The 16239-nt window shown below is 37.3% G+C and overlaps 1 protein-coding gene across 1 annotated transcript in view; it reads left to right on the top strand.

Annotated features, from left to right (window-relative positions):
* The window catches only part of LOC127448053 (kalirin-like), a 325245-nt gene that overhangs the window by 99217 nt on the left and 209789 nt on the right, over positions 1 to 16239 (top strand). The window contains exon 3 of the mRNA XM_051710307.1: positions 8756 to 8870. Within this exon, the coding sequence (XP_051566267.1) occupies positions 8756 to 8870 (115 nt within the window). The remainder of the gene's footprint in view (positions 1 to 8755; positions 8871 to 16239) is intronic.

Raw genomic sequence — 16239 nt, 5'->3', positions numbered from 1 at the left:
GGCAATGTGATCTCATGAGAATTCATATGTATACTTATGGAAAGTTTGGCTCTAGCAAACGTACATTCTCTTACGTTTGCATAGACACCGAAATGTACAATACTGACGTATTGACAGCATCTAAACATTATCATTTTATGTATTAACACCTATAGAAATGAACACATTTTTACATGTACTGTTTGAACGTATTAATATTGAATAATTAATTAAATTAATCAGTTAATTGCATTTAATGTATAATCAATGAGATTAGTTAAATGCCATAACATTTAATGTATTTAATGCAGTTGACATTATAATGTCATTTTAACGGTTTCATTCAGTTCTGTGTGATTTCCGCTGCCCTATACAACGTTTTAAAGGATTATATCACTTTAACCAAGACTAAACTTTAAAATGTTAAAATGAATAAAAACTCTGTAATCGTTTAATCATTTATTAAGCATTTCGTTTTTGTTTGCCATGGGACACATGACAGAATATTACGACCAGTGGTCTTACAGCAGTGATGTCGAATGCTCATTGGCTGTCAAGTGTCTCGTAACTGTTTGCGACATGCCACATTCTGCAATGTATATGTTTGAACGAGATATGACAGCTCCGTTATGGAGTGCACCAGGAGAAGATTTACAGTGATTAATAATTTAAATTCTACTCTCCACCTCACACAAAGCAATTGTATACCGTCAGGGAGCACATCGGATGAAGCGCATCGCCCTTTGGACTACTTTTGTACTGAATTTTCCATTTTTCAGAATAAATTATTGTGATAAAATGTATCTGCCTTTTACATGTTTTATATGCTTAATAAATAGTTATGGTTAGGTTTAGAGGTTGATGTGGGAATAGCGGCTGTAAAATATATATAAATATATTGTAACAAAACGAATTGCTACTGTACATTAATCTACTTGTTACATGTAAATATATTGTTGAAATGTGGTTATGTTTAGAGATTGGGGTAGAGTTAAGGGATCAAAAATATCTATAACAGTAAAAATGTAGAAATATATTTATAATCGATTCCTGTATTCAAATATATTTGTAATGGATTCGTCAATATTGTATTTTTCTAAAGCTGTGAATAAACATGTTTATGTTTTAGATGCTTTCAAATGTCCATATTGTATGTTTTAGTGTCTATCAAAATGTACAAACATGTACGTTTAAATGTTACAAATATTAACGTACAAATAGCTATATATATATTAATGAGATCAGGCTGGTAATGGATGTTTACTCTCCTATATTCCAGTACATGGTACACATTTAACATGCATTACAGAATGATTAATAATAATAATAATAATAATAATAATAATAATGGAAATTTTCATCTTTCACCACCATGTTGTTCCAAACCCATATGAATTCTTTCTTCCATGCATCAAATTAAAGGGATAGTTCACCAAAAAATTTAAATGCTCTCATTTTCTCACCCTCATGCCATCCCAGATGTGTATGACTTTCTTTCATCTGCAGAACACAAAGTAAGATTTTTAGAAGAATATCTCAGCTCTGTTGGTCCATACAATGCAAGTGAATGGTGACCAAAACTTAGAAGCTCCAAAAAGCACATAGAGGCTGTCACGGTCCTGTCACTTTGTCAGGTTGGGTTTTTTGTCTGACGGGACCATGACATCATCGTTCCCTGTCTGTCTTGTGTTTCGCGTATGTTCTTTGTGTGAGCGCACGGGTCCGGTTGTGAGTTACTGCCGTGTGCTCTTCGGTCGGTCTTGTTCGTGTCCGGAGCATGGTGTCTGGATCCTGACTTACTGTCTGGTTCGGTTTCAGTCTGTGTCCGGATCCAGACACTAGGGCTGCAACTAACGATTATTTTGATAATTGATTAATCTAATGATTATTGGAATGATTATTCGACTATTCAGCGATTATTGCAATGATTAATCATTAGCTCTTAACCGACTATTCAGCTTGTGCCCCGACTTAAAAGGTTGCATTAAACATGCTTACTAACAATAAAGAGGACAAAATCATCTTTTAAAAATACCTTTAAATGACATTCACTGAATTAAAGGGAAAACATATTTTTTATTAAGTTTAATTCAGTAAAATATTCACTGCAAAAAATTCTATTGTTATCGAGTGTTTTTGTCTTGTTTTCCATTTAAAATTGTCTAAAATCCTTAAAACAAGATACATTTACTTGAGAAGAAAAACATATAAGATACTTAGACTTGCTTTAAGGGAATTTATTTTGTATATAAGTATATTTTTTCACTTGGTTATACTTCTGCGAGTGCAGAAAAGACAAAATATACTTATATTCAAGATCTAGTCTCTAAAAGCAAGTCTAAAAATCTTATATGCTGCTTCTCAGGTGAATGCATCTTTTTTAAAGGATTTTTAGATATTTTAAAATATTTGTATTTTTTATATTATATTCAACATTCTCAGATAAATTTTTTTTCTTCTGCAGTATAGCTGCTAAAGTAAATGTACGATGTTTTAAAGGCGTTTTAGATATTTATATTGGAAAACAAGCCAAAACAAAAACAAATCAAAAATTTATTTTGTTGCAGTGTATAATGGAGCGAAGACTACCCTCTCTCACCTTTCTGATCACTTCAATCCATCTTTAACTCACAAAAAAACAAACTCTGTCTTATAATAAAGCTGCGTATTGCCAATTTTCTTCACGATAAGAAATGGATAGTGATGCATATATTATGATTCAATAAGCCATCACGTTATAATCTAGCTGCATTAAGCATGCACGCTCGAGGGATGAGTGTCCCCATGACAGAGTGTGCCTCAGCCGGGTTTCAGTTTCAATCTCTCCCCATTAGATCAGGACATATAACTCCCTCATACTTTGCAATCCATATCACCTGAAGCTGTTTGGAAAGTTTAAAGTGCATCTGGACTGTGAGCTGTGTAATCCTTCCTCTCCTCAGTCAGGAGCGAACTGCAGTGAAGCTCTCACGTGTCATCATTAGAGTTTAATGTGATCTCATGTTACGTTAAATAAGATCAAATGACTTATTCGACAACAAAAATGTTTGTCGACAATTTTTTATTGTCGACATTGTCGATAATGTCGACTAATCGTTTCAGCCCTACCAGACACTCATGCTTCATGTTCTGTTTGTTTTGGTCTAATTGTGTTGATGTTTTCCCTGATGTGTTTCAGGTGCCGCTGTCACGTGGCATCAGCGTTTCCATGGGAACCCTGATTGTTTCCATGGGAATGCTGATCATGGCAACTTTCAGCTGGGGAGTGGCACCTGTCTCTTGTTTGTTCCTGCTTATTTTAATCCCCTCGTTTGTCGTGTCCTTGGCTTGAGTGTTGAATGTAGTTTAGTGAATGAATGTAGTCTGTAGTGATTGTTTGTGTGTTATCATTTTAGAAAGTTGTTTGATGTGAAGTAACTTACCTCACTCTCTCTGCCTAGTTGGTCTTGTCTCGTGTAATTGTTTGGTTGCCCGTCTCTGCCCACGTGTCGGGAGTGTGGTTGCCTTCCAGATTGCTGTATGCTTGTTCTCTGCGCTAACGAGTATTCAACAGAGGACTCTTCGTCTCTGCCCGCATGTCAGGAGAGTGATTGCAGTCTGCTGGGCATTTTTCTCTGCACCTCACTACGCTTCAACAGAGGATTCCTATGAATCTGCTCCTGACTTTCACAATGCAATCACTCGCCTTCGAACACACTATTCACAGATTTGCCCATTGCGCAGCCACGGCACGCGTACATCCTCAAACTCCTCCCTGCAACTGCAGCCGGTGCCAGGATCCTCAGTCTTCGCCAGCACAGTGGAAGTTAATATTTATTTTTAATAAATCCTTTGAACTGTTCCTCTACTCTTGGGTCTCTTTGTCTCACTCTCGCTCTCTGACAGAGGCAGCATAAAAGTAATTAATATGACTCTCAGTGCCGATTTTCAGAAGCAATATTATAAGTGTGGGTAAGAAACAGATAAAAATCGATCCCTTCTGAAGGCATAGATTGAACCAGTTTCATTTGAATTCCTTTAATGCTGCCTGTATGTGCTTTCTGAGCTTCAAAGTTTTGGTACCCATTCACTTGCATTGTATGAACCAACAGAGCTGAGATATTCTTCTAAAAATCTTTGTATTCAGCTGAAGAAAAAAAAATATAAATAAATAAATAAAACACATCTGGGATGAGTAAATGATGAGAGAATTTTCAATTTTGGGAAAATTATTACTTTAAGGAGATGTTAGACAGATTGCTAGCCTTAATCACCATTTATTTTTACTGCATGTTTTTTTTTTTTTTTTTCTCCATATTTTGAAAGGGAATGGTGGCTGAGACTGTTACTCCATAACATTCTGTCTAACATCTTTTGGGTTCCACAGAATACAGAAAGTTTGGAAGAACATGAGAGTGGGGAAATTATGATATAATATTGTTTAACCCCCTGGGGTCGACGGATGTGCCAGCTGGATTTTTTCCTCATAACAGTGGAAACAACTTAAAATACTCCGTCATTTTTGGGCATACAGATAAGTGTAAGACATCATTAAATCAGGCTGAACTATCACTTTAAGGACACTTCTCAGATTTGGTGGAATCTGTCATTTAGAAGAGAAGTATGGAAACCTTTTTCTAGTAATTATTACGGTGAAAAATGTGAATAATATCATACAGTCCCAAATTATATATAATGTTTAATTATGCACTAAAGCAAGATTATGCTTTATTCATGCCTTCTGTTGTTATTTCACAGCTTTTTACATCCTGCATGAATTTAGTTCAGTGTAGCTGCAGCATTGTCAGTGTCGAAAGAATTTAGATTATTAGTTCTGTACACTGAGGGTAAATTGCACCTTATCTCTGTGTTTGGAAGCTTGTTGTCCATAAGATAAAGATGCCCGCATCTGTCAAACACTGTGCCTTGCACGTGCAGAAATGCTCACAATTGCGATATAGGCAGGACAAAACATTTGCACTTAATGCGGATGTTTACAAGGATTTATACAGTAGGCACTGATATGTTGCAGCGCTGATATAAAAATGCAAACTTAGAAACTGAGGTCATAAGAGCCCATAGTTACATATTCACACTGAAAATGAATGAGTATCACCATGACACAGACAAGCCCACATTGTCACAATCACTAAAACGTACCTCACCGTATTTTCTTAAGTTGGACCTGCAATTTTAATCTTGAATTATATTCTTGTCTTGGTGTAAAATGAAGGCATTGTGTGGAGTGAAGAAATGTTTGTTTTGCACGCTTGCTGCTGTAGTGTTGAACGTGACTCGAGTGACAGCGTGCAGCTGTGAAGTTCCACTGTCGTAAGTCACAATAAAAAATCTCAATAAATTATGCATTTATTTACACGTATTAAATTAAACCCAGTAATGTAACGACAGAAACGATACCCATTGTAATAAAGTACAAGTACATTTTTTTTATAAGGAACTTACTTGAGTAAGAGTGAAAAGTACCCATAACATACAAAAATTTACTCAAGTAAATGTAACGGAGTAAATGTAGTGCGTTACTACCCACTTCTGGTCAGGAGAGACACATCTCTGTTTACACGTGGTCACTGAAATGCGTCCGTCTCCTGTAACCACTTGTGATCAGATTTGGAGGGGATTGTTACTGCATGATACTAAAGTGCAACAAAGTCAGAAAAGACAAAGAAAGCATAAAAAAAAAAAAAAAAAAAGAAAACCCAACGTGCTATTTCTCCCAGATGCAGCTGAAATTTAATCTAAGCACGAAAGCAACATTTCGAGCAGAACTGTCCATTATTTTAGTGGATTACCTGTATTAACCTGAACTGCAGATGTGTGTTGTTTTCATCTGTGTCACTGCATGTTGATATCAGACATTGAAGATGATCTGTAAAGTTCTTATGCTTGTGTATATATCTGCTTTTTTAAATTTTCGATTGGATGGCTATTTCCTTTTAAACCGCTCGTAACCATCAAAGTTTAAACTCTGTTTAAACACTGTTTTAGCGCAGCGGTTGATTGACAGGTGAGGGGAGGCGCTTCGCTGCTGCCGGGACACATACAGGACAGATTAGCGTTTACACCTCAAATGCAATGCAGTCATATGTGTTTTTGATCACATTCATATGTCCGATCACAAAACGTTTTAGACCCCGTTTAGACCTGTATTTAGCGCTGACCGCATGTGATCGGATCACCAAAAATACATCTTAATACCAGGTGTAAACGGGGTCATAGAGTCCAAAACCAGCATATCCCTTAAATGCATGGGTGTTTTGCCAAACAATATTACTGTTCATACCCTTTAGGTCTTTAACAAGCTGGCACATACATTTATCACAAGAAGCATTCTCCTCTCTTTTAGAAGTTGATAAACCTATTTATTTTGCTATTGTACATGATTACATGATTATATGGTAAGGGTTAGGGTTAGGTAAATAATAAAATGAAGGGTTGTATTATTTTATTATTTGCTTTTAGCATTATTTAACTCAGAACAGACATGTGACCCAATTTTTTTAACCCCTGCTTTATTAGTAAAACATGGTTTTGCTACAGTATGTGAATGTGCAGGTCAGAGTTAGCAATGCCAATTTTCTGACATTTTCATAATCAATCATCATGGAAATTAACTATCAATTAATCGATTAATCGTAAATGTTAATATTGCAAAACGCATGTGGAGGACTCCAAATAATATGTGCATGTAGCCTACTGTTTAAATACAGTTGAAATTAATTCACTAAAGAAATGCAAATATTGTCATTTTCCTCTTAAAATATTCTTAGTTCAGTGTATTGAAACACGTTTAGGCTATGTTTAGTTGAAATTACTGTTAATGAAATACAATTAGTAGTAACTTCTATCTTAAGATAGATCATTTGTATACAGATTTGAGTTCATTAAATCTTCACATTGTGGATCATGGAATATTTCGGATCATTGGACTTATTTTTTTATTAGAAAATAAGTCAAATCATAACAAGCTGTGTAAACACAGTACATTTACATACCGCTTCTCTGGTGAAATTGTGATGTCAGCTGAATGTACCTTCGTGCTTTCCCGGCGATCACTGACGTAATTGTAGGTTGGGATGAAACAAGGAGATCAACAGTGCTTGTTGTCATGTTGTACTTTAACACACTATCACAATGTGTGCAGAAAACATTAATGTTCATTTATAGAGAAACGCTCCAACATTATTTACATTGAGCCCGCTTCATCTGTCTGATCTGTGCGTCTTCTTCTGTGAACCGGATAATGACATGCATCCCGCAAGCAACCTCTAACCGCAGGTGACTGTACAGACAGCCTTATCAACGTCTGCTGTCATGATTACTGCACATTTGTCCTGAAATTAATTAATCAACGATCGATAAGCTTAATTGATCAAATTATTAACAACAATTAATCGATTTTCAATTAATCATTAACATCCCTAGTCAGAGTTCACAAAGTTTTTTTCAAATTTTTTTCTTTTCTTTTCTTTTCTTTTCTTTTTTTTACAATTCCTTGCTCAACTCTCCGGCGTTTGCATGAGTATGCATGGAAGTGAATGAGACACAAAAGCAAGCAACTTAATAAATTACACTATAAATATCACAAACACAGTGGTTGTCTCTACTGCAACCCTTTATTTGATTATTTACCTAACTAACCCTAACCTAACCCTGACCATATAATCATCATACATAGTTAGGATAGCAAAATAAATATGTTTATCAACTTCTAAAAGAGAGGAAAATGTTTCTTGTGATAAAAATATGTGCCTGTTCGCTAAAGTTTCAAAGGGTAGTAAGCTGCCTATCTTGGCAGCATTATTGGGCACTTTCTGAAGCAAACGTTGTCTTAAATTGTAGGTACTGAAATGATGCAACCCATGATAACTCATATTGGTCAAAGTAAGTTTTGAATAGCTAGACTTTTGACTATTGGCATAAAGTCTGGTCTGATAAAGTGTTGCTCTTGCGATCCAAAGGACCAGGGTATGGGTCCTGAAGAGCATGCGAGTCGACACTTGAGCCAAAAGTGTCATAGAAGCACCACATAGCCTTCAGCAATTGTGTTTTTCATCTCGCATTTGCTTTTTATGACACTATCGGTTAGGTTTAAGGTTTAGGGTAGGGTAGGATTTGTTGATGTAAAGCTCGATAGAGCATTAACTTCAAAAACCTCATCTTTGGGGGCCTGGGTAGCTCAGCAAGTAAAGATGCTGACTACCACCACTGAAGTCACGAGTTCGAATCCAGGGCATGCTGAGTGACTCCAGCCAGGTCCCCTAAACAAACAAATTGGCCCGTTTGCTAGGGAGGGTAGAGTCAGATGGAGTAAACTCCTCGTGGTCACTATAATGTGGTCCTCGCTTTCGGTGGGGTGTGAGTTGTGCCTGGATGCCTCGGAGAATAGCGTGAAGCCTCCACACGCGCTACGTCTCCGCAGTAACGTGCTCAATAAGCCATATGATAAGATGCGTGGATTGACAGTCTCAGATGCTGAGGCAACTGAGATTCGTCCTCCGCCACCCGGATTGAGGCTACGCCACCACGAAGGCTTAGAGTGCATTGGAAATTGAGCATTCCAAATTGGGGAGAAAAGGGGAGAAAAAAAACTCATCTTTTTGGGGGAACATTTAACTTGCTTTTAGTGGACATTTCACCTCAGAACTGCCGCAATACATGTAAGAAACCATATAATAACATGCAGACACAGCCTGCACTAAACAAAATCTATCAGCTCTGCTATGCGTGTACACAGTATGTGTGTAAGACTTTCATGTTCTCTATGGGCTGTTTGCAGGAGGCCGTGATAAGCGAGGCGGCCCCATCTTGACATTCCCCATCCGAAGTAATCATGACCGAATAAAACAAGAAGACATGAGACGACTCGTCACATACCTGTCCACCGTGCCCAGGTGAGCTTAATAATAATACATGGATTCTGCATGGCTGAATAAACAAACTGCAGTGAAACATGGGTATTATCGATGTTAGTGTCTCTTTATCCTCTATAAATAAGTCTCCACTCTATTACAGGAATCATACGTCACAGTGTAATATTAGTATGCATTATGTAACTTATTCAAGGATTGCAATGTAATATATTCACTGCATAGGGATATGAGTTAACTGCCTTACTGCGGTTTTGCTCTCTGGGATTCTTACAGAAAGATTTACTAAAGAGCAAGCATTTACATCCCCACACTGAAAAGTTGCATTTGCATCAAAGCTAGCTCTACAAAATTACATGGTAAATAACATAACTTTAGTTAGACAGGTCTGTGATCACCACCTCTGTACTATACCTCAACTAAAACTACTTTCAACAGCAGTTTTCTAAATTCTTACTTAATTATACATGTTTTTATGACCTCATATTAATTAATGAAATTATTTTGTCACACTACAGCGCAGTATAAGCAAGCTGCAAAAGGCTAAAATGTAATTTAAAGTGGATAAAACATAAAGGAAACGTTGACATTTCCCCCTGATACACTTACAATTCCCTTAATACAGAAATTAATTCACCTAATATATATATATACAGGTGCATCTCAATAAATTAGAATGTCGTGGAAAAGTTCATTTATTTCAGTAATTCAACTCAAATTGTGAAACTCGTGTATTAAATAAATTCAATGCACACAGACTGAAGTAGTTTAAGTCTTTGGTTCTTTTAATTGTGATGATTTTGGCTCACATTTAACAAAAACCCACCAATTCACTATCTCAAAAAATTAGAATACATCATAAGACCAATAAAAAAACATTTTTTGTGAATTATTGACCTTCTGGAAAGTATGTTCATTTACTGTATATGTACTCAATACTTGGTAGGGGCTCCTTTTGCTTTAATTACTGCCTCAATTCGGCGTGGCATGGAGGTGATCAGTTTGTGGCACTGCTGAGGTGGTATGGAAGCCCAGGTTTCTTTGACAGTGGCCTTCAGCTCATCTGCATTTTTTGGTCTCTTGTTTCTCATTTTCCTCTTAACAATACCCCATAGATTCTCTATGGGGTTCAGGTCTGGTGAGTTTGCTGGCCAGTCAAGCACACCAACACCATGGTCATTTAACCAACTTTTGGTGCTTTTGGCAGTGTGGGCAGGTGCCAAATCCTGCTGGAAAATGAAATCAGCATCTTTAAAAAGCTGGTCAGCAGAAGGAAGCATGAAGTGCTCCAACAATTCTTGGTAAATGGGTGCAGTGACTTTGGTTTTCAAAAAACACAATGGACCAACACCAGCAGATGACATTGCACCTCAAATCATCACAGACTGTGGAAACTTAACACTGGACTTCAAGCAACTTGGGCTATGAGCTTCTCCACCCTTCCTCCAGACTCAAGGACCTTGGTTTCCAAATGAAATACAAAACTTGCTCTCATCTGAAAAGAGGACTTTGGAACACTGGGCAACAGTCCAGTTCTTCTTCTCCTTAGCCCAGGTAAGACGCCTCTGACGTTGTCTGTGGTTCAGGAGTGGCTTAACAAGAGGAATACGACAACTGTAGCCAAATTCCTTGACACGTCTGTGTGTGGTGGCTCTTGATGCCTTGACCCTAGCCTCAGTCCATTCCTTGTGAAGTTCACCCAAATTCTTGAATCGATTTTGCTTGACAATCATAAGGCTGCGGTTCTCTCAGTTGGTTGTGCATCTTTTTCTTCCACACTTTTTCCTTCCACTCAACTTTCTGTTAACATGCTTGGATACAGCACTCTGTGAACAGCCAGCTTCTTTGGCAATGAATGTTTGTGGCTTACCCTCCTTGTGAAGGGTGTCAATGATTGTCTTCTGGACAACTGTCAGATCAGCAGTCTTCCCCATGATTGTGTAGCCTAGTGAACCAAACTGAGAGACCATTTTGAAGGCTCAGGTAACCTTTGCAGGTGTTTTGAGTTGATTAGCTGATTGGCATGTCACCATATTCTAATTTTTTGAGATAGTGAATTGGTGGGTTTTTGTTAAATGTGAGCCAAAATCATCACAATTAAAAGAACCAAAGACTTAAACTACTTCAGTCTGTGTGCATTGAATTTATTTAATACACGAGTTTCACAATTTGAGTTGAATTACTGAAATAAATGAACTTTTCCACGACATTCTAATTTATTGAGATGCACCTGTATATATATATATATAATACTTTAGTTCCATTTGTTAGCATTAGTTAGTTACATTAGTTAGCATTAACTAACAATGAACAATACTTTTACAGCATTTATTATTCTTGGTTAATGTTTATTTCAGCATATACTAATATTTTTATTTTTTTCTTAAAAGTTGTGTACATTAACATTAGATAATGCATTATGAACATGAACTAACAATGAACAATTGTATTTTTAAAAAACTTTAAACAAGGTTAAAATATGCTATAAACATACCGTAAATTGTTCATTGTTAGTTCATAATACATAATGTATTAACTCTTGATAACAAATGGAACCTTATTAGAAAGTGTTACCATTTTAGTAGACAAAAAATAACATATTTTATTTGACGATAATTTGCAAAATGACAAGAACTTGTTAAACTGTTAGAGAACATCCTTAACCAAATATTCCAACATTTTGAACATTTAATTATTTTATTTAAAAAAGTTTTATAAGCTTAAACAACTTGAGAAAACTGTCCTGTAAACCTGGCTCTTGAAATATTATATCATATAATGTGAATACTGAAATATTAGGTGCTTTTTAGTAGTGGTGTTTTGAATTCTTCATGCATTTAAACACTGATTCTTCTCCATTTTTTACACCATTTTAGGTGTTACGTGTAGCACATTTGTGTGTATGTTTTGCTCAATGCTGCCGCTGGTGTCTGATGTCAGCTTTACAGCCTGTGATCTAAACATAGAACAAAGATGCACTTAATGTAAGTTAAATTAGAAAAAGAGAGAACGAAACAGAGAAAAAGAGAGAAAAAAGGAAAAGACTCCGAGTCAATAGTACAACAGTACACTGATCTGGGGACAGCAGCTCTCAAGTCAACAGTACACTGATCCGGGGACAGCAGCTCTTGAGTCGACAGTACACTGATCCGGAGACAGCAGTTCTAGAGTCAACAGTACATTGATCCGGGGACAGCAGCTCTCGAGTCAATAGTATAACAATACGCTGATCTGGGGACAGCAGCTCCTTAGAATACAGTTACATTTAAAAAGTATTTTGATTACTGAAGAGATTACTTTGCATTTTATTGTCATTTGTTTCATTTAATATTTAGTCCTTTCAGATGGAAAACATTTACACATATAAATGAAGCGATCCAAAGTACATTTGAACAGCGGTGAAACAGTTTCTTATGATGTGTTACATTCATATGAGCAGACAGAGAAGTAAGTTTGAAGTAAGTTTGGAGCACAAGAAATAGAAATAAACCTTGTGTAAATTGTCAGCTTTACGCTAAGCTAAAATGCTATTTCTAGACATTTTACCTGCACATGTTACCAGGCACGATCATATTTTTTTATCAAGAAAATTCACTTTGGATCATAATTTCTTTTTTCTAGTAAGACCTTTGATATTAGGGCAAAAATCGTATTCTTGTTAATAATTTTTATATTGTTTTCCTGTAAAAATATCTAAAACTCCTTAAAACAAGATCAGTTTATCTTGTTTTAGAAACAACACTGCATAAGATATTTAGGTTTTTCAGAGAATGTATTTTTAACATGTGTATTTTGTCTTACTGTACTGGCAGAGTTTTTATAGTCAAAACAAGTGAAAAAATCTACCAGTGCTGAAGAAGTAATCCAAAGTATTTAGAATATGTTACTGACCTTGAGTAATCTAACGAAATACGTTACAAATTACATTTTACAGCATGTATTCTGTAATCTGTAGTGGAATACATTTCAAAAGTAACCCTCCCAACCCTGCATATGCATTTGTATTTCGGTAGTTTGCAAGTTAATGTAATACTGTAGTGAGGATAGTGTAAACGAGTTTGGCTCGCTGTCCCCGGAGGAGGGCTCGAGGCTCGAGACTTGACCCAAGCTTGAATACCCCTCCAGACTTGAGTTATTAATGAATAGATGGGAGGAGTTGGGGTGGTGGAGGGATGCTGGAAGAATCATCGCAGAACTGGTGTTTTGGAGTGAACAAGATTACTTCCTGGTTTCCATTGGACCAGAACCCATCTTAGAGTGAATGTGATTACTTCCTGGTTTCCATGGGACCAGAACTCATGTCTCGGAGTGAACATGATTGCTTCCTGTTTTCCATGAGACAATAACCCCTGTCTCAGAGTGAATGCGATTATTTCCTGGTTTACATGTGACCAGAAACAATGTCTCGGTGTGAATGAGATTATTTCCTCGTTTCTATGGGATCAGAACCCGTGTCTCACAGAGTGAATGTGTTCAAATCTTGGTTTCCATAGGACCAGAAAAGGTGTCTTGGAGTGAACAAGATTACTTCTCAGTTTCCATGGGACCAGAACCTTGTCTTGGAGTGTATGTGATTACTTCCTGGTTTCCATGGGACCAGAACCTGTGTCTCAGAGTGAACAAAATTGCTCCCTTGTTTCCATGTGACCAGAACCTGTCTCAGACTAAATGTGATTACTTCCTGCTTTACATTTGACCAGAACCCATGTCTCGGAGTGAACGCGATTACCTTCTGGTTTCCATGGGACCAGAACAGGTGTCTCAGATTGAACAGTATTACTTCCTGGTTTCCATTGGACCAGAACCTAGTCTTAGAGTGAATGCGATTACTTCCTGGTTTCCATGGGACCATGTCTCGGATTGAATGCGATTACTTCTTAATTTCCATGGGACGAGAACCTGTGTCTCAGTGAACGTGATTACTTCCTGGTTTACATGTGACCAGAACCCATGTCTCGGAGTGAACAAAATGATTTCTTGGTTTCCATCAGACCAGAACCCGTGTCTCATTGTGAATGCGATTACTTCCTGGTTTCCATTGGAACAGAACTCTGTCTTAGAGTGAATGCAATTAATTCCTCAATTCAATAAGATAAGAAACTGTGTCTCAGAGTGAAGGTAATTACATCTTGGTTTCCATTTGACCACAAACCGTGTCTTAGAGTGAATGCGATTACTTCCTTGTTTTCATGGTACCAGAACACGCGTCTCAGGGTGAAAGTGATTACTTCCTGGTTTCCATGGGATGAGAACCCGTGTCTTAGAGTGAACAGAATTATTTTCTGGTTTCCACAGGAACAGAACCTGTGTCTCAGAGTGAACATGATTACTTCTGGTCTCCACGAGACCAGAACCCGCATCGAGGTATTAACACGATTACTTTGTGGCTTACATGGGACTAGAAGCCATGTCTCGGAATGAACTTTATTATTTTCTGTTTCCCATCGGACCAGACGCCATGTCTTGTAGTGAATGTGATTACTTCCTGCTGTGGTTAGACCTGGCCAATGAGGAGACACTGGAGAAACATCATGTTCTAGCCAAGGTGAAAGACCTCAATCAGGATTATTACAGCAATTTCAGGCTGAGAGTCTCAGCAGGATCATCAACATAAGACAGGCACAGACTTGAGGTTGGGGGTTATAACAGGCTGCACCATTTGAGAGATGCCATTTGCTCTGACAGTGAACATGTTGGTGAAATCAGCAGAGCTGAAGTGCATGGTACCCATGTCCAGGTCAAGGATTCGCAAGCCACCAATATGGGCATTTATGGATAATCTAACAGTAACCAACGAGTTAGTGTCTTGAGCCAGATGGATCCTAAAGGGGCTGGAGAGCTTGATGGGATGGGCCAGAATGAGATTTAAGCCTGAAAATTCAAGATCCTTGGTGCTGAAAAAAGGACATGGACAGATTCAGTTTCTCCATTGCTGATACACTGATCACAACCATCTCAGAGATGCCAGTCAAGAGCTTGGGAAAGGTTATAAACAGTAGAATCAAGAATGCAACATCAGTCAAGAGCACATGTAAGGAGCTGGATGGGTAGCTGATGGAGGTAGACAAGACAGGCTTCCCAGAAAGATTTAAGGCATGGATTTACCAGCATGGGATTTTGTCCTGAATCGCGCCTCGAAACCGAACTGTCCACTCAACAACTTGACTAGAAACCCTAGTCATAAAACTGATTTCAATCTAAAATAGTATGTGAAAGCTCAAATTATATCCAAAAATAAATTCTCTAGCAATCGGTAACCTACCAACTGAGTTCTGGCAACAAGAACCGTTAGACTTGAGTCTGTAACTGAACATGCGCCATTGGAACCCATGAAAAGAAAACCGTGTATGTCCACATTCGCTAACAAAAATCCATGTCAAATTAAATATAGAACAGTTCACTAACAGATGTGTAATGATATAATTCTATTTATGGTGCTAAAGGTGACTCATTATGTTATTTTCTATTCATTTTTTAAGATTGTTTATGAGAAAAGATTTTTTCCATGATCTTGAAAAATTAATTTTTGGAGATTCGTGCTTTTCATCAGACAGCGACGATATATATATATATATACAGTATATATACACACAGTATACTATATTTATATATTATATATATAAAACTCTTATTTTGAGGTGTTTCCCCCGAACTACGTTACCCAGTATGCACTGCCCTCATCACTGCCATATGTTCCTTATTGTTCTCACCTATTTTCCATTCCCTCATCAGTTTTTCCTGCACATTTACATTAACTGAGCTTTTCCATTCGGTCAACCAAGAGATATCCTCATTAGCAAGAAGAATAAGTCATCCACATCCATTATGGATGTTTACTGTAAATATCACTCTAGACACGCATCCCAGCCCTGTTCGATTTCCACTTAGCTGCAGAGCTTGCATCATCAGAGTAAAATCTGTGTAAAGCAGTGATTAAAATAATCAATAAATATGTATTAATTAATAAAATAATAATAATATTTGATAATATAATTTACCTAAGTTCAGTCAGGAAACTCTACAGGGCACAAGCTGATAGGTTCCCATTGTGCAATCTCTCCAGTCAAACAAAGTTTAGGCTATATTACGTCAAATAATTAAATACCTTACCTGTGGCAGCAAGCTCAACTCTTCGCAGCACGCTATGAGAATCCAAATTACTTTCTGCCTCCTCCCCTGCTCCACCTGTCTAGATTACAGTGGGTTTCACGTTCTCCTTGTGCAGCAGGAGCAGCAGCAGCATGGTTGCATACTAAGTCTTATACCTATATATGATTCGCAGTAGCAAGTCTCCTACTTGCGCAGCAGCAGCAGCGTAAGCAGATCTAGTCTGCCAAGACCAAATGCATTTACTTGTCGCAACCATCAATAAACATTTATAAAATTATTACGA

Source organism: Myxocyprinus asiaticus, chromosome 11 (assembly GCF_019703515.2).
Source record: "Myxocyprinus asiaticus isolate MX2 ecotype Aquarium Trade chromosome 11, UBuf_Myxa_2, whole genome shotgun sequence".
In the NCBI taxonomy this organism is placed as follows: domain Eukaryota; kingdom Metazoa; phylum Chordata; class Actinopteri; order Cypriniformes; family Catostomidae; genus Myxocyprinus; species Myxocyprinus asiaticus.
This window is presented reverse-complemented; position numbering and strand designations above follow the sequence as displayed.